The sequence below is a fragment of the Protopterus annectens genome, chromosome 1.part0 (genome assembly GCF_019279795.1).
Source record: "Protopterus annectens isolate FY-2018-M chromosome 1.part0, PAN1.0, whole genome shotgun sequence".
Classification (NCBI taxonomy): Eukaryota; Metazoa; Chordata; order Ceratodontiformes; family Protopteridae; genus Protopterus; species Protopterus annectens.
In genome coordinates this window covers 89,937,564-89,962,437 of record NC_056725.1, presented here as the reverse complement: position 1 = coordinate 89,962,437, position 24,874 = coordinate 89,937,564, and the positions used below count along the sequence as shown (strand labels likewise).

Genomic DNA, 24,874 nt, shown 5'->3' with positions numbered 1-24,874 from the left:
GATGATATCTATGCAGCTGCAACCTGGTCTACCCCTCATACCGTTATTACTCATTACAAATTGGATCTGGTCTCCAGGGGAAGAGCATCCTTTGGTTCAATGGTACTCAGGAACATTCTTCCATAAGGGCCTCCCAGGACATAAAGTAGCTATGGACTCTGTCCCAGCAGTACGGAATGAATGACGATTAACAACATCAGGTAAAGAAGTTATGTTCTTATAGGTTCATAGGTAGGTACTAGGCTATTGGCCCTGGGGCTTATATAAGCCTAGCCAAAAATGTACCCTGGCTTTCGCCACCCAAGAAAATTATTTTCCTGTGCCCCTGTTGAGCAGAGCCACAGAAGTGATCCCTGGGGTGAATTTCCTATTTCCCATCCAAACATCAAGATTTTTCTTGGAGAGTGCTAATGAGGAGCTCTGTTTGACATAGATAGGTAGTCTGTTCCAGAGTATGGGAAGCCTCTGGGACAGGAATCTATCCCTCTAGCATGTTCTGTTTATTGTGGTGACAAAGTTTTGGTCCCTAGAGCGTGTGTAGCTCAGAGGGATTGGGATTTCTTTAAGTGGAGCATGTCCAACAGTTCTGGGTTTGACATAGCTTTGTATGTTAGGCAGAGATTGCCTCTGGAGTAGGCGATATGTGATGGAGTGAAGCTGGAGTTTTTTGAGACGGTCTGCGTAGGGCATCTGTTTGAAGCCAGTAATCCTCTTTGTGAGGCCTTTGCAGTTGTTGTAGATGTCTTGTGAGGTGCATACCATAACATTTCAACTGTGTTGTTCATATTCATTCATTCATTCATTCAGTCCCACCCACCTTCCCCTTCCAGAGGCTCCTGGAGGATCCAATTGGGTCCTACTCCTGCTTTTAGGGTTTCTGCTCAGGAAAAGTGTCTGCCATACTTATTACAGGCAAACTCCATCTGAGGTAACAAGGAGAAGGGCACTTTGGATAAAAGCTTAGCTCGAGTGTTTTTTGGCTGGCACGAGCTTGTTATAAGGCCATCTCTGTTCCGAGGATGGAACCGACACCCATGAGTAAGGAATGAATGAAGATGAACAACACAGATGGAGCATTATGGTAAGAACATAACTTCTTTTTTCAGTCCATCCTACGGATCCTCAAAGGGAATGGCAAGAGTTAACTCAGGGCTTGTTTTCTGCCTTGATGACCTTGAAGCCTTCTCAAGGGGTTTTGGTACCTTCTGTTCCTTGGACCTGTACACCTTCCTTTGATGAGGGGTCTTTGTCCTATTCTTCACAGATGTCTTCACCTTTGGCGTAGAGTTCTGAAGAGGAGGAGTTTATTAGCCTTGAGTCTGCTTTTGAGGAAATGTCCTTTGGGGACACAATTGCTAGGATGCTGGAAATTGCTAGGATGCTGGAATACTTTAAGTGGGATTCTTCTCAAGTGTGTGATATTCAGAAGAGATATTTTGAGTTGCTTCAGGTGGATACTCCTCAACCATTGTCAGTTCCTCTTGTGTTGGCTGCCTTTTTAGATACTTTCATTGCTGTTTCCAATACTCCTGAACCTCAGCCTTTTACTCCTAAGAAATCTGATAGGTTCTATAAGGTCCCTGAGGATTGACAGTTTTTTATTTCTGTCCTCCTGCTGATCCTACTGTGGTGTCAGTCTTTTCTGGCAAACCTTCCAAACTCTTGCTCTCTGCCAAACTTTTGTCTTCTGATAAGGATAGTATGGTATTGGAGAGGATTAGTAAGAAGATTTACACCACTTTTCCTTTGGCCTTTAGAGCTATTAATTACCAGATCTACATGATCTGCTCTCTGGCCTTGATTGCTCAGGCTTGTCAGGTTATTTCTGATCTATTTTAGATTCTACTTCTCAAGCGGCTGGATGCTCTATCAAGTTCATCTATGACGCTGCTGATATTCTTGGCTTCATCTCCAGTCTTTGTCTGAGGACATTATGGCTAAGTTGTCGGATGCTCCTGTGGATAATAAACAATTTTTTGGGGATTAATGCTGCCGCCAACCTGTTTGCCTCTTCAAGAGAAAGGCAAAGCCTTGCAGGACCTTAAACATATTTTTGTCTCTCCTATCCCTAACTTCCAGAGGAATTATCCTTCTAGATCTGCTTTTGTTCACAGACAATCTTGCCAAACCTTCAGGGGCAGGAAGGATGGTAGGCAAGCCTCCTCTGCTAAGGATTCTCAGACTTCTGCGGCCCAAAAATCTCCTTTAACTGATAAACCTGCTTCTGTTTGACAGTTTGCCCCTCCCCTCTTATCTTAGACCAGATTCCTTTGTCCCTTCAGTTTTTCCTTTGTCTTCCATGTTGTCTTCTCATCACTTCAGACACTTGGGTTCCTTCTGTCATCCAACAGGGTTACTTCATGGTATGGAAGTCTGTCCCTCCTTTTTCAGGGATTCCTCAACTACCTCTAGACCAACTTCCTCATTTCCTGGAGGGTCCTTGGTGAACCAAGGAGTCATTCAGCCTGTTCCCCCTTCCCCCAAGTGAGAAAGAATTTTTATTCCAGGATGTTCCTGGTTCCACAAAAGAAGGGCACTGGGAGACCTATTCTGAATCTCTCCCTGCTCAACACCTTTCAGAAGGTCCCCCTCTTTTCAGATGCTTAACTCTTCAAATCCTGCTTCTTGTTTTACTATCACATGCTTTTCTCTTATCTTTGGATCTAAAGGATGCTTATGTTCATATCCCTGTTCACCCTCTTTTCAGGAAGTTTTTGTCTCTGTTTCTTCATTTTTATTCTCTGCCTTGCCCTTTGGCTTTCCATTCACAAAATGCGTAGCTCCTGTGATTGCTTTTTGCAGGCTCCAAGGCACTGATGACCTGTGCTTCAAGCACCTTCTCCCATTCATCTGTTACAGGATCTGATGGTCACCATTTCTCTTCTTCAAAGTCTGGGTTCACTATCAACTTCCAAAAGTCTGTTCTGACTCCCTGTCAGAATCATGTACATCTGGGATGTAGGATTCAGTCAATGCCAATGTTGGCCTGTCTTCCACCTCCAAAAGTTTTGTCATTGACAGCCTTCTTGTCAGTCTGTTCTTCCTCTGACTGCCATTCCAGCCAGAGAATTTCTTTGGGCCCTGGGATTCATAGCCTCTTCTATTCCAGTGCTCCCTCTTGCTAGACTGCATATGCAGAAGCTTCAGTGGTACCTCAAGTCAGTTTGGCTGCAGCATTGCCACTCTCTGGATTTCATGTGTGTACTTGTCCTTCCTTGTCTAAAGAAGGAATTTGAGTGGTAGGTGCAACAGGTTGCTCTTAACCCCAGCCTGCCCTTTCAGCCTTCATTCCCTTCTTAAGAACTGTTCATCGATGCTTCAGACATGAGGTGGGGGGCTTCATGATAACACCTAAAAGTTCAGGGTCTCTGGCCCCCCATCAGAAGTCAGACCACATTAATATCAAAGCGATAAGAGCTCTGATTCTTGCCTTTAAAGCTTTTCACCCCATGTTTTGTCAAGGTCCCTTGAAGGTGTACATAGACACCACTACAGTGATGTTTTATGTCAATATGCAGGGAGGCACAAACACTCTGCAAGATGGCTGTTCAGGCTTGGGATGTGGCTCTCGGCTATCAGTGCTTCAGGCAGTATACATTTTTTCAGAGCAGGCCCAAAACGCAGACTTACGAATAGATGCTTCACAGAAGACTTATTTCTGGACATTGTCCATCGTGGGGTATTCCTCAGGTGGATCTTTTTGCCTCCCTTCTGAACAGGCAGCTCTCTCTCTTTTTCAGAGTGCTGTGCCATATGACATGAAAGATGGACTCCCTTGCTTTTCCTTGGAACGAGATGTTTCTTTATGCTTTCCCTCCTCTTCTTCCCAGAGCCCTCCAGAAGATTCAGCTGGACTCCCCAAAAATCTTCCTAGTGACTTCCTTTTGACCAAGACAGCACTGGTTTCCCCTGTTAATGCATCTGGCCAGTGGCAGTCACCACGTTACCTCACCGGTTGGACTTCCTCACACAAGAAAAAGGGTCTCATCCATCCTTTGTCTACTCTTCAACTGACATGTGAGTGATAGGGTTTTGATCCCTTACTGGCACCTCTTTTCTGAGGAAGTGCCCAGGAGGCAAGGAAATCCTAAACCAGAAAATCTTATCTGTCCAAATGGAAAGATTTTGTGGCTAATACTATGCTCATAACCAGGACCGCTTTTCAGTGTAGGTCCCTTTGGTCCTCTCCTGTTTGCGTGAGTTGCTGTAATCTGGCCTGGCCTATTTTTCTGTGAAGGCCTTTTTGTCGGTCATTTTTACTTGTCTGCCTTTGAATCTTCCCTTGGCTTCTCATTTTGAGATCAAACAATTTCTTAAAGGCGCCCTACAACTTAGGCCTCCAAGGAAACCTCTTCCTCCTCCTTGAGACCTTCAGTTTTTTGGGAAAAAATTGACTCAGGCTCCTTATGACCCTGCAGATTCTGCTACTTTGCAATATTGTACCCTGAAGACTGCTGGCTCTTGCTTCTGTTCAGAGGGTTTCTGAGCTCCAGGTCCTTATGGCCATTTCTCCTTTTTTGTTTTTACATAGGGGCAGGTTGCTTCTTCCTACTAGTCCTCCTTTTCTGTCCAAGGTGGTAAATGAGTTGTCCATGAGTCAGTCAGTACAGCTCCCTTACTTTTTCCCTTCTTCTCAGTCCACTAGTGAGGGGGTCTTGCACCCCTTGGATTTGCACAGACAGATCAGGTACTATTTGGATAAAACTAAGGCCATTCATTAGTCTGACCAGCTTTTTGTTTCCTTTCTTCCCAGGACATTGGGTTTGACTGATTCTAAGCAAACCATCTCCTCCTGGATATCTAAGGGTATTTGTTTTTGTTCTTTTCATGGCAAACCTTTGTTTACTTCAGGTAGAGCTCATTCCAGTAGGGCTGTTGCCTCTTCTGGTGCTTTCTTCAAGGGTTGGACATAAATTTCATTCTTGAAGCTGCTACATGGTCTTCAGTGCATACTTTTACTAAACATTATAAATCGGATATGGTCTCTAGGGCCAGAACAGGTTTTGTTAGAGGCATTTTGTATGGGTTTGTTGAGGGGTGTTCTCAGCCTTAAACCTCCCATTCTGTTTCTTGAGCTTTTTTTTTTTTTACTTTTACTTTCACTATAGTAAAGAATACTACAGCAGTGATATAGAAGGACATAATACAGTTGTGTAAATATCTTACTATAAGAGTAAATGTCCTTTTCACTTTTGCAGTATTCACTCCCTCCCTCCAACCAACTCTCTTTTGTTCTGTTTTTTTATTTTGTATTCCCTTCTGGCTGAAGGTCTTCCCCTTTGTCTTCTGTGTTTTCTCCTGGATATGCATGAACTCCTTTGTCCAATGGTGACTGTATTCTACTGGGGCAATTCGGTTCTGGATGACTGCATCCGTATGTCACTTTTATAACTTATGTTGTGTGCGGGGAGCATATGTGTGACTTATGGTGCATACAAGATCATAAGGCTTTGTTGTACTAGCCGAATGTCGGTCTGCTCTGGGCAGGAGATCCCTATAGTAAAGAATACTGCAGCAGTGAAGAGGCGCACATCTACTGTTACATTAAGATTTTACACAACTGTATTTTTGCAGGTAATGCCTATTAGAATAAATTGCAACATACATTACTGATGTGTCAAGGTAGCTGTGACATAAAGCAAGAATACCACCTTTATCATTATAGTTGTGATTTATCCACATGCAGTCTTTACCGTAGCAATTTTTCCCCATATTACGATGTTCATTGCTTTCAACCAATGTAAGAAATGCACACTGGAACCTAGCACCTAGACAGAACTTTTCTGTACTGGTGAATCTGATGGCTTTTTCAAAAGGAGTCTGAGGCATTCTTGATTCCCTGAATAGAAACTCTGCACAAGACTTCTTTCTTCTCCCTGGTAGGACATTCAGGTGGGAAAACACTTGGCGGGGGGGGGGGGCAGCTTTTGAGTCAACTTCCCATCTTGCTCATCAATGCATTAACAAGTGCACAGTTTTGTGGTCAGCATAGGACCAGAGTAGAACAGCTGTTTCTCTGAGCACAGAATTGACTTGATCAGGACACTAGCCTCCAGGCACCCCCCATCTTAAATGTAGTAGACTGTTGAGTGCTTTACTGGCAGTTAGCCCCCACCATGGAGAGACCATTTACGAAATTGCACATAGAGTTGTAGCAGAGACTGTACACAATATATATTTTAATGACAGTCTCATTATTATAAACAGAAAGGGCACAACTGATCTCTGATAGATACAAGCAAGTTAAATTTCAAGCTGCTAGTTCCATTTTTGATAGCACTATCTCTAGCAGTGATAACGTACATAAAAAAATAATTAACCTCGTATCTGTGTTAAATTTCCTTTTGCTGCTGATTCTAATGACATTCACCATAGCAAATTGAGTCAGATTCTGTTACAAGATAAGAAATGCCTTACAGAGCAATACCTCCCTAGACCTCTTCCCTACAGGGCAGTTGGCGGTTATATTTGCCTGTCCTTCTGTTAACTGACAGTCTGTTTCTTTAACAGACCAACTTCCATTTTCTCTTCTGCCTGACCTTCAGTCAGATATGGTTATTCCTTGCATGCTTGAAGACAAATCCAAAAAGAGACGCATCACTCACCATCAAAATGGTTTTCTTGCCATAGTAAGGGCATTATAGATGTCTTGTGCCTTCTGTCACCACTTGCTATACATTTCTGCTGGACCTCATCTTCAATTCTGATATCAGCTTTGTTCTTGTCACCACTTAGTCACCAGTATATTTTTCTTCCCCACCCAGTCTTGGCTAATGTACTGCAACTTTATGTGCAGATATCCTTTGTCAGCCATAATTGATGATCCACTGACCAGTTTTTTGCTGTTGGAATATCTTGCATTTTACTACTAAGTGCTGCATACTGAATAAATTCCATTTCTGTTTAATGATCCAGAATGTCTAACCACTCCTTATAGATGTATAAGTTGCGATTTATCTCACTTGTAAATTACAAATAACTAGTGCAAAACTGCATTCATCGAAGGTGAATGTCTTCCTAAATTAATGTTTTACTGCTCAGTGAGAATACAGTAAATATATGGTTGCTGCTTGCCTGACAGTGCTAGTAGAATAGTCTATTTTTCTCAGATGCTTCAAAAAAAAAAAACCAAGAGCCGTTTGATGACTCTATATTACCAGTTAAGTAAATCTATATACTTTGTTTCTCTGTTTCTGTAGTAAGAAAATGGTTGCCAAGACATTTGACTGTCTGATGACTGTGTTGGCTACATAGTAAATCTGACATTCTCACCAATACAGAATTTAGGTTACAGATGTAATCCAGACCAGAAAGGAACTTGTATCTGGATCTGTGCCTGACTGTAAATGGTGACTACCTTCTGAGTTTAAATTCTAGCTAGCAGACTGCTAAAAGCATTTGCTGCTTTGTACAAACAACTGTGGTTGAAATGGCCTCTACTAACCCTACATGTGCTTAGCAGCTCTGATCCTGGTATGAAAGTTGCTAATGTGAGTTTAAACTTAAATAAATCTATGACAACAAAGACTGCCACTTTAAATGTGCCTCCTTCTACCTCGAGTGATGAGCATTTTAATGCAATGAATCAGCACCCTTTTTTGCATTTACAAGCTGTGGAATTGGTCAGGAGCGAATTGAGGGGCTGATTGAGGAGCAGGAATTGAACCGGGCAGAAACGCCAGTTAGAGTTGGGGCCTGTGGTGAGGAGGCAGGTACCGAGAACTTAGTGATTAATATTTCATCATACATTTTAAGTGAGTAACAACTTATGGTACTTAATTACGGCCTTTCGTCCATTTCAGTGAAGGGCTCTAGTCTTCATGAAGTTCTGCTTGACTTTAAGCTGTATATAAGGAACATTGCATTGAAACTGAGTCATAGTAAAACAACTACCACTTCCATAAATATGTTTAGGAAGCAGAGTACATTTATTCCACTGATACTAGAGGCTTTCAGTAAGGTGTTTAAAGATCTGTGTAATATGTTTAATGAACGGACAATGAAAGGGAAGTATTTTAATATGACAAAAGCTGAATGGGAAATTTTGAATGATTTAATTATGAGACAAGATTTGTGTATATGACTGGCTGACAAAGGGGGAGAGATTGTAGTTATGATATGCATGATTATGTTGATGCCATGACTGCAGTGCTGAATGATGTTTGTACATATGTTGTTTGTGAGCGCAGTGAAGTTGATAGGGTCGTCAGGAATGTCCAGTCATATGTATATGAAGTAGCAAAAAGTAGCAGACCTGTCCCTCAAAGGTGACTCCAGAGCAGAAGAAATACGTTAAAGAAGAAAAACTAGAAGTCGACCACCACGTAAAAATCCAACTCTTTATTTTAACAAGAAATGAGCGCTTTCACGTGCATCCAAAAGGCACGTTTCTTCAGATTAATTATACACAGATACTAACACTCTTTTATACATATCCAATTACTTTAAATCAATCAATCAATTAAAATTAAGCTGTTACGCTATCAAATTGATAGCAAACTGTTAAACAATTAATTAGCTCATAGAGACAAGCGAATTCTCTCCGCTATGATGGATATCTTCCTGAAATAGCATAAACCAGCACTATTTCAAGTATATGAATAACAAATAGTGAAGAAATAATATAGATGATAATAATAGAAGTAGTAATGACATGGTAATACTGTATATTGTTATGTGATATAATCTATATCTCAACAGACAATGAATGCATAAATAATGCTTAAATACAGCACCGGTTATTCCTGTTTGATGGCATGCAGACCAATATCTTGCTATTATAGAAGTCACTTTTTACTACTAAATTGAGAGTATGTGTGCTATATAATGGATTACATAATATATCTAAAAAATGTATATGATACATATCTACATGCATAAATATATAAAAATATATGTATATATAGAAATATAAAATATATGTATATAAATGTATAATGTATATAAATATATATAAATATATAAAATATAAGGATATAAAATATGTAATATATATAATATATAAAAGTATAAAAATGCTTTAAGGCTCATAAAAATGCTTTTAGGCTCATAAAAATACATATGTAAGTACATATTTGTAGCAAACAATATATATGTCATATTGTTTACTTATAATCTAACTCATTTATATTTACGTTTCTTTAAAAATGATCTAATACTAATATATGTATTTAATCCAGGATAATATTGAGCCCTAAGTTTTAGTATCCAACTTAATTCCAGATTTTCTAAATCATTGAAGTTTATCCCCTTTTCTTGTATTTAGATGTTATGTGATCCTATCTCGCCTACATTCTGACTGATGGGTTCGGAGCCGATCCCTCGGCTCCGACTCGGCACGCTTATGCCAAAGAGCGAAGTCTCTTATTGGCTGAGCTTACTATATCCCAGGATGCACCACTACCAGTCCCCCAGATCTCGTTTGCCGCTAACAAGCGAAGACGTGGTCTCGAGCTTGGCTGAGCTAAGTAGTGTTTTTCACTTACTTTCCTGTCAGGAATTTCTTTAAAATTCAATAAAAAGCTGTTTTAACAGCTATCTAGTGTGTTTTGTGTATGAATGAGTATTTTTCCTTGGTAAAATATTGTGTAGTGACTGTGTATTGTCAGGCTAGAGGTCCCATCTGAGTTGAAGGGCCTTCCCCTGTCAGTCCGTTGTCTGGCTAATTCCCTATTATAGAGGTCTTGGATTCTTTACTTTTATTTTTGTATTGTGATTAGTCCTTGTTTTAAAAAAAAAAAAAAAAAAAGAAAAGAAAATTTTCTGTGATAGTCAGTGTGTTTTTTGTGTTTTTTGGCTAGTTCACTATTTTCGATTGCCATAATGTCACAGGCTCCTAGGCCTTCAGGATTTAAAAAGTGCACTAAGTGCAGTTTCAAGATGTCGATCACAGACGACCACTCTCTCTGTGTGTACTGTTTGGGCGCCAAACATTTGCAGGAGTCCTGTAGTGTGTGTCACGCGTTTTCCTCGAGGGTCCTCCAAGAGAGGAAAAATAAACTTATATTAAAAGGCCTTATTAAACCCTCATTTGAAGAGGCATTAGCTTCCTCTCCTTCTCCTGCTAAAAAGAAAAGGGCGTCTGCTCCGACCAGTCCGTCGGAACCGACCGCCAAAAAACATAGGCAGGCTTCTCCTTCGGCTCCACGGACTTCGGAGCCGAGGGCGGAACGGTCTGCCTCGATGCCTCCAGCCTCGACTCCTCTGGGTTCGGAGCCGTCGTCTGGGGCATCGAGAGGCGGGTCATCTTCATCGGCTCCACTGATCTCGGAGCCGATGAAGGTTGTCCGCTCAGACACTTCCTCCTCGGCGCCGAAGCCCTCTTCGGCACCGATGGAAATTGGTTTGGACATTTCTTCGGCGCCAATAATTGTAGAGTCTATTCGGAGCCGGTCCCCTAGTCGCTTGGAGCCGTTGGAGAGGCCTACTCGGACCCATTCGGTCTCTTCCAGGTCATCAAGGATGTCAGATTCGGACATAGACAGGGTGCTCCAAAGACTGTTCCAGTCCCCAGTCTTTCAGAAATTTGTTTCGGCTCCGACCCAATTGGCTTCGGAGCCGATAGCCCACTCCATTGCCATTCCTCCTCCGACCGCTTCGGCTCCGTCGGAGCAGGTGCTGATGGAGCCAGTAGAGATCCTAGGGTCGGCTCCGACCCTTACTCCAACCCCGGCCTTCGGGTCCGAGTTTAGCACACGGACTTTTTCGGCTGGACCCGGGGGTGACGTTTTGGGACCAATGCTGTCGGTTCCGAGCCTCCCTCTCGGTGCTTCGGCCGCAGGACTTCCGTCTGCTATCATGGCTCCGGGGACCGGACCCTCCCAGGATTCTGGGGGTCCGGCTTTCAGAGCTATGAGGAGTGCCTTGGCCAAGTCTTCTTCGGCCATCTCTACGGCTTTACCGGCACCTTCCCTGGGCATGGAGACTGGGTCTTTGGCAGTTCCCCTGTCTCTAGGCAGCGAGCCCCGGGGCCTGAGGTTACCCCCACGGGGGGTTCCCCTCCTCCTGAGGGTTCTTCGGAGTTGTCTTCGGAGGAGCCCCCAAGGAAGAGATCATGCAAGAGGAAGCACGTGGACTCCCCCGACGAGTCTCTTAATCGGACACTGATCTTGATGATGCGGAGGGGTCCCCAAAGTCGTCCTCGGATGATGTCTCATTTGCAGACATTCTAGAGATCCTTAAGCAACGAGGCGGCTGGAATTCCAAACCCCCCTCTGCTGATGAGTCGGTGTTTCTCAAGGCCTTCGGGGCTCAGCCCTCCGCCTCCTGGGTGTCTCCGCCCTTCGACGAGCTCCTGGATTTGGTTTGTCGGAGGGTGTGGGAACATCCAGATACTGTGGAACCAGTGCCTTCTCGCCCTAACAAATTTTTATCTGCCCCACCCGAGAAGGAGTTCTTAACGAAAGGCGTGGCTGTAGATGCCATGGTGGTGGCATCTGCTACCCAGCAGGACGTGGCAGAGGCTTCAACGTCCGTCCATCCTCCTAATAAGGAGTCTAGGAGCATGGACTGCACGGGAAGCGCACCCTGACTTCAGCGGCCTTTACTCTGAGGTCCCTGAATTATTTGGCACATTTCACCAGACTACAGAGGGATCTGGTCAAGGAGCTCTCAGACTCCCTCTCAGGTAACCTACCTGAGCAGCTAGCCCAGTCGGTTAGCTCTCAGTTGGCTATCCTTAACTCGATTTCTAACTCGTCCATGAGGCTCATTTCATATGCGTCCGGGGGCGGGCAGAGCGGCAGGCACAGGCGTGGCTCTACGGAGACAAGCCTGGCTCCGTTTGTGTCATTTTGCGGAGGCCTTCAAGTCTTCCTTTGCCGACGCTCCCTTTGATGGGTCCTCTTTGTTTGGACCCAAGGTAAAAGACACTCTTACCCGCTGTGAGCAAGAGGGAAAGACTTTATCTGCCGTAGGAGCACGTTATTCCACTCCCTTTCGGCCTTATCCCAAGGCTAAAAGAGGAGGGAAAATGTGGTTCCGCAAATTACAGAAATTCTTTCCCCAACAGCAGGAAGATTCCCCTTCCAGAGGCAGAGGACGGGGAAATTTTTCTGGGAGACGCCGTCCCAGAGGCGGCAGAGGCCCCCGCAACACTGGAGACCGCGAGTCCTTTCGTGGCTCTTCAGCCTCCCACACTTCATGAGGGATTGCCCGGCTGTGCTGCTCCGGAGCCAGTCGGGTGCCGTTTTGCCAAGCACCTAAAAGCCTGGAAGTCTATTACTCAGGACAGATGGGTGCTTCGGATTATTGCCGGAGGTTACACCATTCCCTTCACACACTCACCCCCACCGCCCAAAAAAATCCCGGACCCACCACCCAGTCAAAGGGAAATTGCAGCAGTAGAAGCTTCAAAGCTGCTAGAAAAAGGAGTCATCCAACCGGTCCCCACAGACCAGATCGGATCCGGAAATTACTCAAGGTTCTTTTAGTGCCAAAAGACAGGGGACCTGAGACCCATTTTGGATCTCAGCAAACTAAACCAGTCCGTCATGAAGTCCAAATTCCGAATGGTCACTTTACAATCCATTCTCCCATTATTGGAGAAAGATGTTTGGATGTGCTCCATAGATCTCAAGGACGCCTATTATCACATACCGATACATCAGGCGTCCAGGAGGTATCTGCGCTTCAGCCTGGGAGACAGTCATTTCCAATTTTGTGCACTGCCCCTTGGTCTCACCACAGCCCCCAGGGTGTTCACCAAGTGTTTGGCAGTAGTGACTGCTCACCTGAGGAGTCTCGGATTCCAAGTGTTTCCCTATCTGGACGACTGGCTCCTGACTGCCACCACCAGGCATCTACTACTAGAGAACCTACAAGCCACCATCTCCCTGGGTGCTTCCCTTGGAATTACATTCAATTGGTCAAAGTCTGTCTTGCTGCCTTCTCAGCGCATAAGATTCATAGGAGCAGAGATAGACTCAAAATTAATGCGAATCTTCCTTCCTACCGAAAGGATACAAACATTACAAGGTCAAGCCTGAGCCCTGCTTCTAAGATCCAAAGCCCCAGCCAGGATGGTCCTGCAACTTTTAGGTTCAATGTCTGCCACGGTTCTCCTAGTTCCTCTGGCAAGATTGCACATGAGGATTCTTCAGTGGCTGTTATCGACACAATGGTCTTTTCAGGATCTACCCCTCAATCATCACATACTGATTACAGAAACGTGCAAACGGGACCTCCGCTGGTGGCTTCTACCATCCAATCTGAATTAGGGAAGACCTTTTGTTATACCCCCTCCGGTGGCCACCTTGACAACGGATGCCTCCCAGACGGGGTGGGGGGGCATTGTCTGGGCAGGTCAGTTCAGGGTTCTTGGCTTCCAAACTAAACACTTCTCCATATCAATGTGTTGGAAATGAGGGCTGTACTTCTGTCCCTACAAGCCCTCCACGAGTTTCTCCCTCAAGGCATTATCGCTATCCACACAGACAACATGTCGGTGGTCTGGTATCTAAACAAACAAGGAGGGACCAGATCTTACCCCCTTTGCAGAGAGGCCATGAGGGTGTGGGAATGGGCAGTGGCTACCAACCGCTTCCTGGTAGCGACCCACATTCCAGGAAAATCCAATGTATTGGCAGACAGACTGAGCAGGACTATTCTCTCTCCTCACGAGTGGTCCCTGGACGAAACAGTAGCAGCTCAGATTTTCAAAAGATGGGGATTCCGTGCTGCGACCTGTTTGCAACACCACAAAACACGAAGTGCAAAGGTTCTTTTCCTTGACCCCTCAAGGGAGGCAGCTACGGATGCTCTAGTCCAACCTTGGCCAACAGGACTGCTTTATGCTTTCCTCCGGTTCCACTCCTCCCCAAAGTCATCCAGAAAGCTTCCCAATTGGGGTCCACAATGATTCTAATTGCTCCGTACTGGCCTCGTCGGGTATGGTTCCCCTACCTACAGAAATATACTCTGGACGTTCCTTGGTATTTGGATCTAACTCCGGACCTTATGGTTCATCAGTCGGGACAACAGCACCAGTCCCTTCACACTTTGAAATTAACAGCTTGGCTCCTCCACTTCCGACTTTAGTCAGAAATCACACCTTGGACCCGGAAGTTATTCACATTTTATCTTCAGCCCACAAACCCACCACTAAGAAATTGTATCACAGTAAGTGGAAGAGGTTTGCTATCTGGGATCAACTCAGAGGCTTAGACCCTATTACTGCCCCGATACCAGAGGTCTTGAAGTTTTTAACATCCTTGTTTAATCAAGGATCTTCAGTCTCTACTGTTAAAGTCCAACTAGCAGCTATCTCCAAATTTCACGAATCCATAGACCCACCGTTGATGAGCGGCAGATTATGTAAAACTTTCATGAAAGGTGCTGTGCTTTTAAGACCCCCAGTTTTTCATCCTGCGCCTCCGTGGGATCTTGATTTGGTACTTCGTGCCTTAACATCTTCTCCTTTTGAACCGTCTGTTACATGTGAGTTGAAATATCTGTCTTGGAAAACTGCCTTCTTAATTGCAATTACCTCTGCAAGAAGGGTTTCAGAACTTCAAGCCCTATCTATCAAACCACCGTACTTGATTTTTCACAAGGATAGAGTATCACTTAGACCTAATCCATCTTTTGTTCCAAAAGTTTGTTCTAATCTCTGTCTCCAACAATCTCTAGAGCTACCAGTTTTCTTTCCAAAATTTTCAAACAAAGCGGAATATACCTTGCATACGTTGGATGTTCACAGGCAATTGCGCTTCTATCTAGACAGGACTCAACAAATTCGATAAACAGATCAATTGTTTGTGTCCTTTTCAGATAATAAACTGGGTAAAACCATCACTAAAGCTACTATTGCCAAATGGATTAGAGATTGCATAACTCAGGCTTATTCCTCTTCAAATAAGCAACTTACAACATCTGTCAAAGCTCACTCTACTAGAGCTATGGCTACCTCTATTGCATTTCATTCCAAGCTCGCTATTTCTGAGATTTGTGCTGCGGCTACTTGGTCCAACCCGCACACTTTCATTTCCCACTATAAATTGGATGTGACATCTAAAGGGCGAGCATCATTTGGTTCCACGGTACTCAGGAGTGTTTTCCAGTGAGCCACCCAGGATTTAGGTGCTAGGGATGCTGTCCCATCAGTCAGAATGTAGGCGAGATAGGATCACATAACATCTTTTAGTTATGTACTCACCATAACTTCAGATGTTTGGGATCCATCTCGCCTACATTCCTAATACCCACCCTCCTTCCCCCTGCCTTGGAGATCAGAAGAGATTGAACGGTTTGAGTTCTACTGTTTTTATCTTGTATCATCTGTTGATGTTATATAAGCAGTGCATGCGTGTGTGCATGGATGCGGACAAACTAGATCTGGGGGACTGGTAGTGGTGCATCCTGGGATATAGTAAGCTCAGCCAATAAGAGACTTCGCTCTTTGGCATAAGCGTGCCGAGTCGGAGCCGAGGGATCGGCTCCGAACCCATCAGTCAGAATGTAGGCGAGATGGATCCCAAACATCTGAAGTTATGGTGAGTACATAACTAAAAGTTCTCTTCTCTGTAATATCCTGAACCTGAAGCTATGTTCTGGAAATTCCAAAACATGCTTCGGAAGGGCATTTTTATGATCCTGCCTTCTTGATGGCATAGATATGCTCTTGTATTCTATCTTTCAGTCGTCTCGTGGTCATACCTATATAGAAGGCAGAACATAATTCACAGGTTGCAAGATAAATAACATTTTTGTCCTCGCAATTAGCTGAAAATCTGGATTCAAACTTATAAGATAGTTCAGGATGTATAAAAAATGTTTCTTTAGATATCCAAGGACATGAATTACACTTCCCACAAGCATGGGTCCCCATACCATTTTTGTTTATACTTGTTTTAATAGGAAATATAGACCTTTTTTCATTACATAGTATGCTCTTTAAATTCTTCATATTCTTATATGTAAAGATTGGTCTAATACCTATCAATTGTTTAATTTCATCATCTGTAGTTAGAATACGCCAATTCTTCATGATGATGTTTACTAGGTGTTTATTATCACTGGTGTAACTGGTTTGAAAACAAATTGTAGATGAGTCATAATTTGTATAATGATGTCTTGATGATGTATGGTAGATGTATTTAGTTTCAGATTTATCACTAATAAAAGTCTCTTTTATTCTACCTACCATTTCTGGATCATAACCCCTATATAGTAATAGTTTCTCTAATTTATTGAATTCATTATTACGTTCATCTATTTCTTGACACAACCTATTGATTCTCATATATTGCCCTTTGACAATATTTTTAAATATAAACCTGGGATGCATGCTGTTGTATTGTAGTAAGGTGTTCTTCCAGCATGCTTTTCTATATAATGATGCGAGTCCACCTCTCTCATCCTTTTTAATATTTAGGTCCAAGAAATTTATATCAGTTACTGAGTGTTCAATCGAGAACCTTAGAAAATCTGTAGTTTGTTCTAATTCAGATATGAAATTTTTCAATTCCTCAATAGTGCCATCCCATACCAATAGTATATAGTCACCAAACCTATAGTATGAAACAACTTTATTATATGTTTGATGAGGAAACAAACATGTAGTTTCCCAGTTATATACTGCCAAATTGGCGTATGTATTTGCGCAGGGGGTGCCCATAGCCACCCCTCACTGTTGAATATAGAAGAGGTCATTAAAGGTCAAAATGTTGTTAGTTAATACTATTTCTAATAAGGTATTCAATAAAATCTGTTCATCATTATTATATATCTGACTCTTATTCAATAACGACCTGATGGCTTCCAATCCATAAGAATTAGGAATAGCAGTGAAAAGATTCTTCACATCAAGAGTGACTTATAGATGTGATTCAGATATAACACAATCTAACTTTTTAATATTTTCTAAAAGTTGATAAGAATCTCTCAAAATAGTGGGGATATCAAAAACCAATGGTTTTAGTCTTTTTTCAATAAAAATGGAGATGTTCTCAGTGACCCAATTGTGCCCTACCACTATGGGTCGAAGAGGTGGGGGTAAAGTGCCCTTGTGCATTTTGGGGAGACCTTTAATGTAAGGTATATATGAATTGCTATTAGAAGGGTTGATTGATAAGTAGTATGAGTATTTTAATGTTGATCATCCTACCATACCTGTGATTTACGGGCTGTCTAAGGTTCGCAAAACATATATTAACCTCCCTGTGAGACCTATAGTATCTGGGAAAGGTTGGGTCACTGAACCTATGTCTATCTACGTTGACAAACAGTTAAGTCCCATTATTGATAAGGTTGAGACTGTACTTTGTGATACAGGTCATTTTTTTGAAAAGATTGTTTGGCTGGACTGTACAGAATCATGTTGATGAGTATTTATTAGTTACAGTGGATGTGGTCTTATTGTTTATGGGCATTCCGAATGAGGAAAGCATTGAATTAGTTAGGTGTCATCTGAATGAAAATTCTTTGTACACACATGAACGTATACATGTAATATGTTATTTGTTAGATGTTATTCTGACCAGTAATGTGTTTCTGTTTGATGATAGGTATTTTGTTCATGTACACAAACACATATGCCAATATGGTAATGGCTCAATTGGAGTCTGAATTTGTATTCAGTGAGAAGAATTTTTATCTCCCTTTTTTAATGCACTATTCCCATTTTGTTGATGATGATGTTTTTTTAATTTGGACGGGTACGCTAGGAATTCTACAAGAGTTTGTGCAATATTTACATGGAACGACTACTTTTTGAAATTTACATACAATTTTTCTTATGTGGGCATGGACTTCCTAGATGTATATATTAGGAAGGACGGTGGTGTGATTAATATTACCATTTACAAGAAGAGCAATCTGTTGCATGCACAAAGTAATGCACCCCAAGTATCTGAAAAGAAATGTAATGAGAAGTCAGTTCTTTAGACGTGTGAGGCTGCCCAATAAAGACAGCGATATGTATTCTTCCTTTGATACTTTAGCCAAGGACTTTTGCCAGGGAGGATATAGCGAATATAAGGTGCATCAGATACAGGTTGAAGTGTTGATGCATAGACATGATAGAGCACAACCATATTTTGGTGCTGCCCCAAGTAATATGCAGACACCTAAGGGAATATGGGGTGACAGTATAAGGCTTTCATTGAGCTACTCTAATAATTTGTATAATGTTTGTAACACTGTTAAGAAGCACTGGAATATACTTATGACAAATCCCAAGCTTAAAGAAGTGGTAGGCTTTGAACCTAAATTTACCTTTAAAAACTATAAATAGATTAAGAGAATGCTATGTTATAAATCCATTGGGATGAGAACAGAGTCAAATTTGACAGTGAAAGGGACGTTCTTACACCCAGTTACTGGCTGCAGATTTTACTGTAACTTTTATGCTGACTGTAATACACAGAATGGTTTATTTTGCTGAGTATGCTATATGTAAATGTTACTATGTTGGAAAAGCAAATCATAATTTTAGAGATAGGATTCAATAGCATGTTTACAGTACGAATAGATGTGATGACAGAAATGCACTTGGTAAACGTGTGAAAAATGAAGGCTCTAATCATGTTTTTAACTTTTTGGTGCTTGAAGTTTTTATGCCTAATGTTAGGGGTGGTGATGTGAGAACAAGTGCTGAGAACTTGGAAACCGCATGCAACTGCTGGTAAAGGGTTAAATGAAAGTGTTCCTCTGAAACCTGCCCTGAGGTCACATGATCTCAGGTGCTAAAATGAGTTGATTAAATAGAGGAGTTGTGTTGCAGTCTTTAGATCTGATGAAGCATCCTTTGGTGATGCGAAAGCACTCATCTCTCCTGTTTTACTTTTGATTTGTATATGTTTTGTGTGTTTTTATTAACATTTAGCATTAAGGTGTTTGAAGCCGTCCAGTTGAGCAGACTTTTTTTGATTTTGTGCTTTGTACAGCTGTTATGACTGACTACTGCTGCACTGTGCAGTACATAATCATTCCCTTTCTGTCTGCAGCCAACAGAGTTTTTGAACTGTTTGCTTAAAGCAGTACAGACCTGTTTATGCCAGCAAGGAAACAGAGGGTTACAATCTGAAAAGTCCTTTTAGATAAGCAAGCTAAAAGGCACCAAAGTAATGCACGTACATTAGAAGGTCACAGAAAGGAAAAGGTGAGGAATTGTACACAACTGTGGCAGACTAAGCTTGCCAGTTTAAATTTGTGCCATTGGTTTGAAAATAGCACCATCTCACTGCCTTGATACTTTCTGCACAGATAATGTTTTTAATATGTTTGCATTTACCTTCATTTTAAAGTGTTTTCTATTTGGATAAGGATTATTTAATGGTGTATTTTATTTTGATTTATTTTACTTGATTTGACTGTAGTATTTTCAATAGTATATCCATCAGTTTTCTATTAAATGTAATTTATACTTTGAATGTGATAACCACAGTGGATGACTCAGCATCAGTTTTTCACCATTTGATTATAGTTTGTGGTCTAGCCACCAGTGAATGCTCAGCAGTATGGTAGTTCACATATTATTGAATGCCTGCTTCCAGTTTTTATACATCTCTTTATTCATCAGTCCTAGTAACAGTACATGTTTATTTGTCATTCTTCGAAATGGATGTACTAATGAATGTAAGTGTGCTTTGCAAGTTCCTTTGATGTGATTGAAGTGCTATTTGAGACTTAAGCAGTCTGAGTGATCAGTTTATATGCATTAAAGTTTAACAGACTAATGGCCATATTAACATGAAAAAAGTGTAATATAGATTTCTTCATTTTTTGCTGACAGTTTGACTTGAAAGTTTGTTTTCTAATTGTGAAAGGTGTCGGTGTTTTCCACAGCAGACTTCAAATATCATTTTAAATGCTTTGGTATTTTATGTTGCTGTTTTGTTTACTTACTAAGAATAATTAGACCGTTTAGTTTGTTAATCTTCAAACTGAATATTTTAAGATGACAGTTTTGATGGTCTTATAGGATCATAGGACGTTACTAGGCTAATGGTTCTGGGGCCCTTACAAGCCTAGCCAAAAGTTTATCCCCAAAAAGAAACCGCAGTCAGCACCTGTTGCCCCTGTCAGTGACAGACCCAGGTGGAACCCGTGGGACAGATTTGTGGTTTCCCATCCACTCATCAAAGTTGCACTTGAAGAGTGTCAGAGAGGTGCTCTGTTTGACATGTATGGGAAGTCTATTTCAGAGATGGGGCAGCCTCTGGGAGACAAACCTGTCTCTCCAGCAGGTTTTGTCGCATATTAGATTTAGGCCTTTTGAGCAGGTAATGCATGAGGAATTAGATTTATGGATATGGAGCATCTGTAGTAGGGCATGATCTGAGATTGCCTTGTCAGCGAGCTACAGATCACCCCTGAGCAGCCTGTACGATACCGAATAGTGATGGTGATTTGAGCCTGTCTACATAGGACAGGTGTTGGAAGCCATGGATTCTCTTTGTGAGGTATTTCAGTGGCCTTTCCAGTTGGTGCAAATGTTTGGAGAGGTACATACCAAACGGGGCATTTTACTCAGTTATTGGTCTAATGAGGGAGGAGAAAAGAGAGGTAATAACCTTTTTTTCTGGATGCAATCCCTTTACTTATGAGATGAACCAAGTAAAAGGCTTTCCTAACCACTGCTGCTACATGACGGTCAAATGTGAGGTTATCAACCTGAGTGCCCAAATCTGTCACCACAGATTGCGTGCTTATGGGTTTGCCGTTGATGTGGTAATCAATAGGGGCCGTGTTTTGCCTAGTGGAATGATGATACATTTTGCATTTAGCTTGAGGCCATGACTTTAGCACCAGTCATTAGTTGCTGTGAGACCCTCTTGCAGTATGTTAACATCATTTGGGGAGTCAATGACAGCACCCAAATTAGTCGTTTTGTGTCATATGTTTAGTTATTGTATGAAGTGCACCATTTACAATAGAGTATTTTAACCTGAATGTTTTTAACCATAATTAGTGTAAATAACTGTACATTTATTCAATTAAAAGCTATGCTATGTTTTGTATGAGACTGTGTTGTGCTGATGTTTAACCTTTAATGCATAGTTATTTAGTTAAAACATGCATCTTACATGATCCAGTCAATACACTTCAAACCGAAAGACTGATTGCTTCAGCTGGTACTGTAGACTCTGTCATCACATTTCCCAGAGCTCAAGCTCTTCCTGTTCCTCACTTACCCCTTTCCTCCAAATTTCCTTTGCTGTGTATCAGTTACAGACACAGATCCCTGAACTAGAGACTCCTCAGAGCAATAAATTTTGTTTTTCTTTTATGTTTCTACAATTGTTAGAACAGCTGTAGGGTAGATAAGTTAATAAATATTCACTTCATGTTTGGCTATTAACAAATGTCCTGTAACAACTTAGATTCCTCCCTGCTCCCATGTTAGGTCTCAGCAAGCCATTATTTCACCCTTGTGTTTATATAGATAATGTGATCTTAGTTCACTTTAGCATTTATTAGTATATTATTTCGTTTAAACACTTTTGACAGAACTGTCAGTAGTAGTTGCTCTCTGACACTGTTGTTGTCTGCAGTGGTTATAGTTTACTGTTGTGCTAATTTTGTCATGGATTCATATATATTGCAAGGACATTGAGTCTTATGTCCATTTATGCCTTGCTTGCAGCCTCCCTTAGGCTGCACCTCTTTTCTCCAGAAGGGCCCTACCAGTCAATCACGGAGCACATTGAACTTGCAGAGATACAAGAGGTCCAGAATAACCTCGTCTTTAATGGCTTCAAAATTCTTTAAGACACTGAATAAAGAGATGGAGCTTCTGCCTTCTCTTAACAACATAGGGACTTTAAGCTTGCTATCTTTTTGGTTAGGATCCTTTGAGATATTTCTGATTGTTTTATATGTTAAGTGAAATGCATCCCAAAGTGAGCATTTTATGGCATAATTGGTCTGATTGCAGTCCTGATTTTGTTTCTAGAGACGAGTAGTACTGAAATCTTGTTGGATGAATTGGTCTTTAAAAAGAGCTACAACTTGCAGGCATAAAATTCCTCCTCAGAACCCTCACAGTTTATGCAGTGTGCTTGGGGGTGGAGCACCCTAAAGCAGATGACAAACTATATAGAAACTTTGCCTGCAGAAGCCTTTAGGAGTGCAAAAATAAGTTATCATTAACGCGACATCCTCCATCAGAGGAAAAGTAGCAAGACAGACAGGAGAAAAGGGAGAAAAAAGGTTGGAGGAGACAAAGACTTGGGGGGGGGGGGGGCTATCTTCACCTGATAACCTGGAGAGGCACTTAAGTGTGCGTCTCTTCCTTAGAACGCTCAGTGTGGATTCATTCTAGTGTTTAAGGAAGATTATTACTCAACAAAAAACATTAAATGGGTTTACTTGCTTTATTTGTTTATCATTGGAGAGCATGATCTCTTTCAGTATTGCCACTTTAATTAGTGGGAGACGGAAGTCCTTTTACTCGCATGATTTTAATGTGCAGATTAAGATTAAAGTTTTCATTTAATACTATTTACCATAACTTTTTCCCCAACTTTTTGCTAGAATACTGTCGCATTTAATATATTTAATTTCAGTACAACATTGTCAAAGTAAAATATTTTTGTGGACTTGAGATAGAGAGAGGGTTTACAAAAGGAATATTGTTTCCTGAGAGTTACTAGATGATGACTGTTACAAAGTAGCATGGCATGAGGAGCTGTGGATGTGTGGCTGCAGTGTATTTTGTTTTCTGATTATAAAACACAGTGTTTTTATGTTGTGCAGGTTCTGTTTACTAGCCCTCCTTACCTTCACCAGGAATGCTAGATGTGCATGTGCAATATTTTCTCACTGCTGAATCACTTTGTTTGCCTTTGTAGCTACTGCACTAAAGCTGAACATGAACCTGCGAGAGCTGTATTTAGCTGATAACAAATTGAATGGACTTCAGGATTCTGCACAGCTGGGGAACTTGCTGAAATTTAACTGTTACATTCAGATATTGGATCTGAGAAATAACCATATTCTGGACTCTGGTGAGTACCAAGTATACTGAAATGGCATGTGGATTGAATTTGTTTAAGGTTGTCTTGTAGTCTACATCCCATCTCTTTTATAGCGTAACTGAAAATTTGGTTTAAAAGTGCTGATGGCTCAGTGTTATACTGACTGAATCTGTGTGTCATTTATCCTAGGGTCCCAAACACTGTTAATGTCAAATGGTTACTTAACCCAAGAGTGATATTCCAAAATATGAGTACTCTGGCACCTTAGCCTTTGCTTTTGTCCTAACACCGTTTTCTTACCAAGAGATTCTGCATAGCACCATTCCTGCTTGGGTACAGTTACAGCATCAAGGGACATGTTACTCTTGCGCAAAAATGTTTTTTTTTCTTAATGCAACAAATACTTAAGGGAAGTTTATTATTCATACCTTGAAGAAGTAAAACTTTCTTTTCTTTCATTATCTGGTTGTTTATACAATACGTGACACAAAACCTCAGATTTTTAGGACATGTGCTGCGTTCCATCTTTGTAGTGCTTCAGACTCGCAGTGGACATATGTATTACATTTTTCACTCTTAGTATGCTTAACTTGTATCAGTAAAGGTTTTTTGACTAGGTCATTTTAATCCAGGTATAAGTTGTAAATTTTAGATCCAATGAGGTATTTCCATCCATGTCAACTATTAGGTACATCTGATCCTGTATCAGCAACTCTCAGACTTTAGAATCTAAAGTTTAGGCTCCTCCCCTCCCTTTAATTTACTCTCTGCCTCAGTTCCTCAGATTTTGCTTGCCTCTGGAAGTAGCCAGATGTGGTCTCCAGTGCAAATCTTTCACTAGAGTGCTTTTGCTTCAGATAAGTGAAGTTTTTTCTGATCTGTTGACCGATTTTTTTTTCGTTCTTATTTTCTGCTTAGCATCAGGCTTTTTTCTTCCTGATTCTCTTCCTTGCCCTTCAAAAAAAAAAAAAAATGTATTTTTATATATATATATATATATATATTATTAGGTGGTGATCTGGTTCATTTCTGTGCTACTTAGTGTTATCTAGTGCTAGTGTGATGTTGCTGTTTGCTTTAATGCAAAGATGGAAATTCACAATGTTTTAAGAGGAATATGAGGTCTGTCCATCCTATAAGTCACAGGCCCTTTCAGACTGTCAAACAAAGTTAATGTTGAAAGGATGTCAAACTACCTCCATGGGAAAATCGGCCTCCTCCCTCTCAGGTTCTCCTTAATCAAAAAGTTGGCAGAGAGAACTGTGCAGAACGAGAAAGGACAGAGAGAGGGAGAAGGAAAAGTCGAGAGAGAGAGAAAAAGATTGTGAAATAGTCTAGAAACAGGTCTCAGAATCCTTCAGGGATACAAGGTTCTAAAATTTAGAAGTCTTTGGATCTGAAACCTTTGTTTCATTTGGTCTGGATCCCATTCGGATTAGTTTACCAACTCCTCCTCTTCTAGCAGAACCTAGATTTTCCCCAGAACTCTCCAACTTCAGCTCCAATCCCCTACTTTGCCATCAGAGAACTTACATAGCACCTCCAGGGAGCCCGCAACTTCCTCTTCCTTCAGATCAGTACAATCATTGAGAAGTTTATCAGAGGTTGCTGTGTACAGAATGATGTGGAAATTCCTGAGAATTGAGATTCTGATTTGGGTCCTTCCTGCTGTCCATGCTTCTGAAGTGCCAGTACCAGGTCTTTCTACCCCCTACACATGCACTTAATTTCTCCTTCACTGATCTAACTTTTGGATCTGGTGGGGTATTAGACGTGAGCACTTACAGCGGGATTCTTCTGACAGAGCCAGTAGACTGGATGTCTTCAGCTCTGACAGTATTCCTCATCTGTGTGACTCCAGTAGTGGCATCAGATCTCGGGGGGGGGGGTCCCCAGAGCCAAGAGATCGGCATCGGGCATGGGGGTCAGGGTCGACTCAGAGACTTTCACATCCA

At 41.6% G+C, this 24,874-nt stretch overlaps 1 protein-coding gene across 2 annotated transcripts in view; it reads left to right on the top strand.

Annotated features, from left to right (window-relative positions):
• The window catches only part of PPP1R37 (protein phosphatase 1 regulatory subunit 37), a 1,521,445-nt gene that overhangs the window by 844,446 nt on the left and 652,125 nt on the right, over positions 1-24,874 (top strand). For both annotated transcript variants that reach the window (XM_044086439.1, XM_044086507.1), the window contains exon 7: positions 22,794-22,949. In XM_044086439.1, the coding sequence (XP_043942374.1) occupies positions 22,794-22,949 (156 nt within the window). The remainder of the gene's footprint in view (positions 1-22,793; positions 22,950-24,874) is intronic.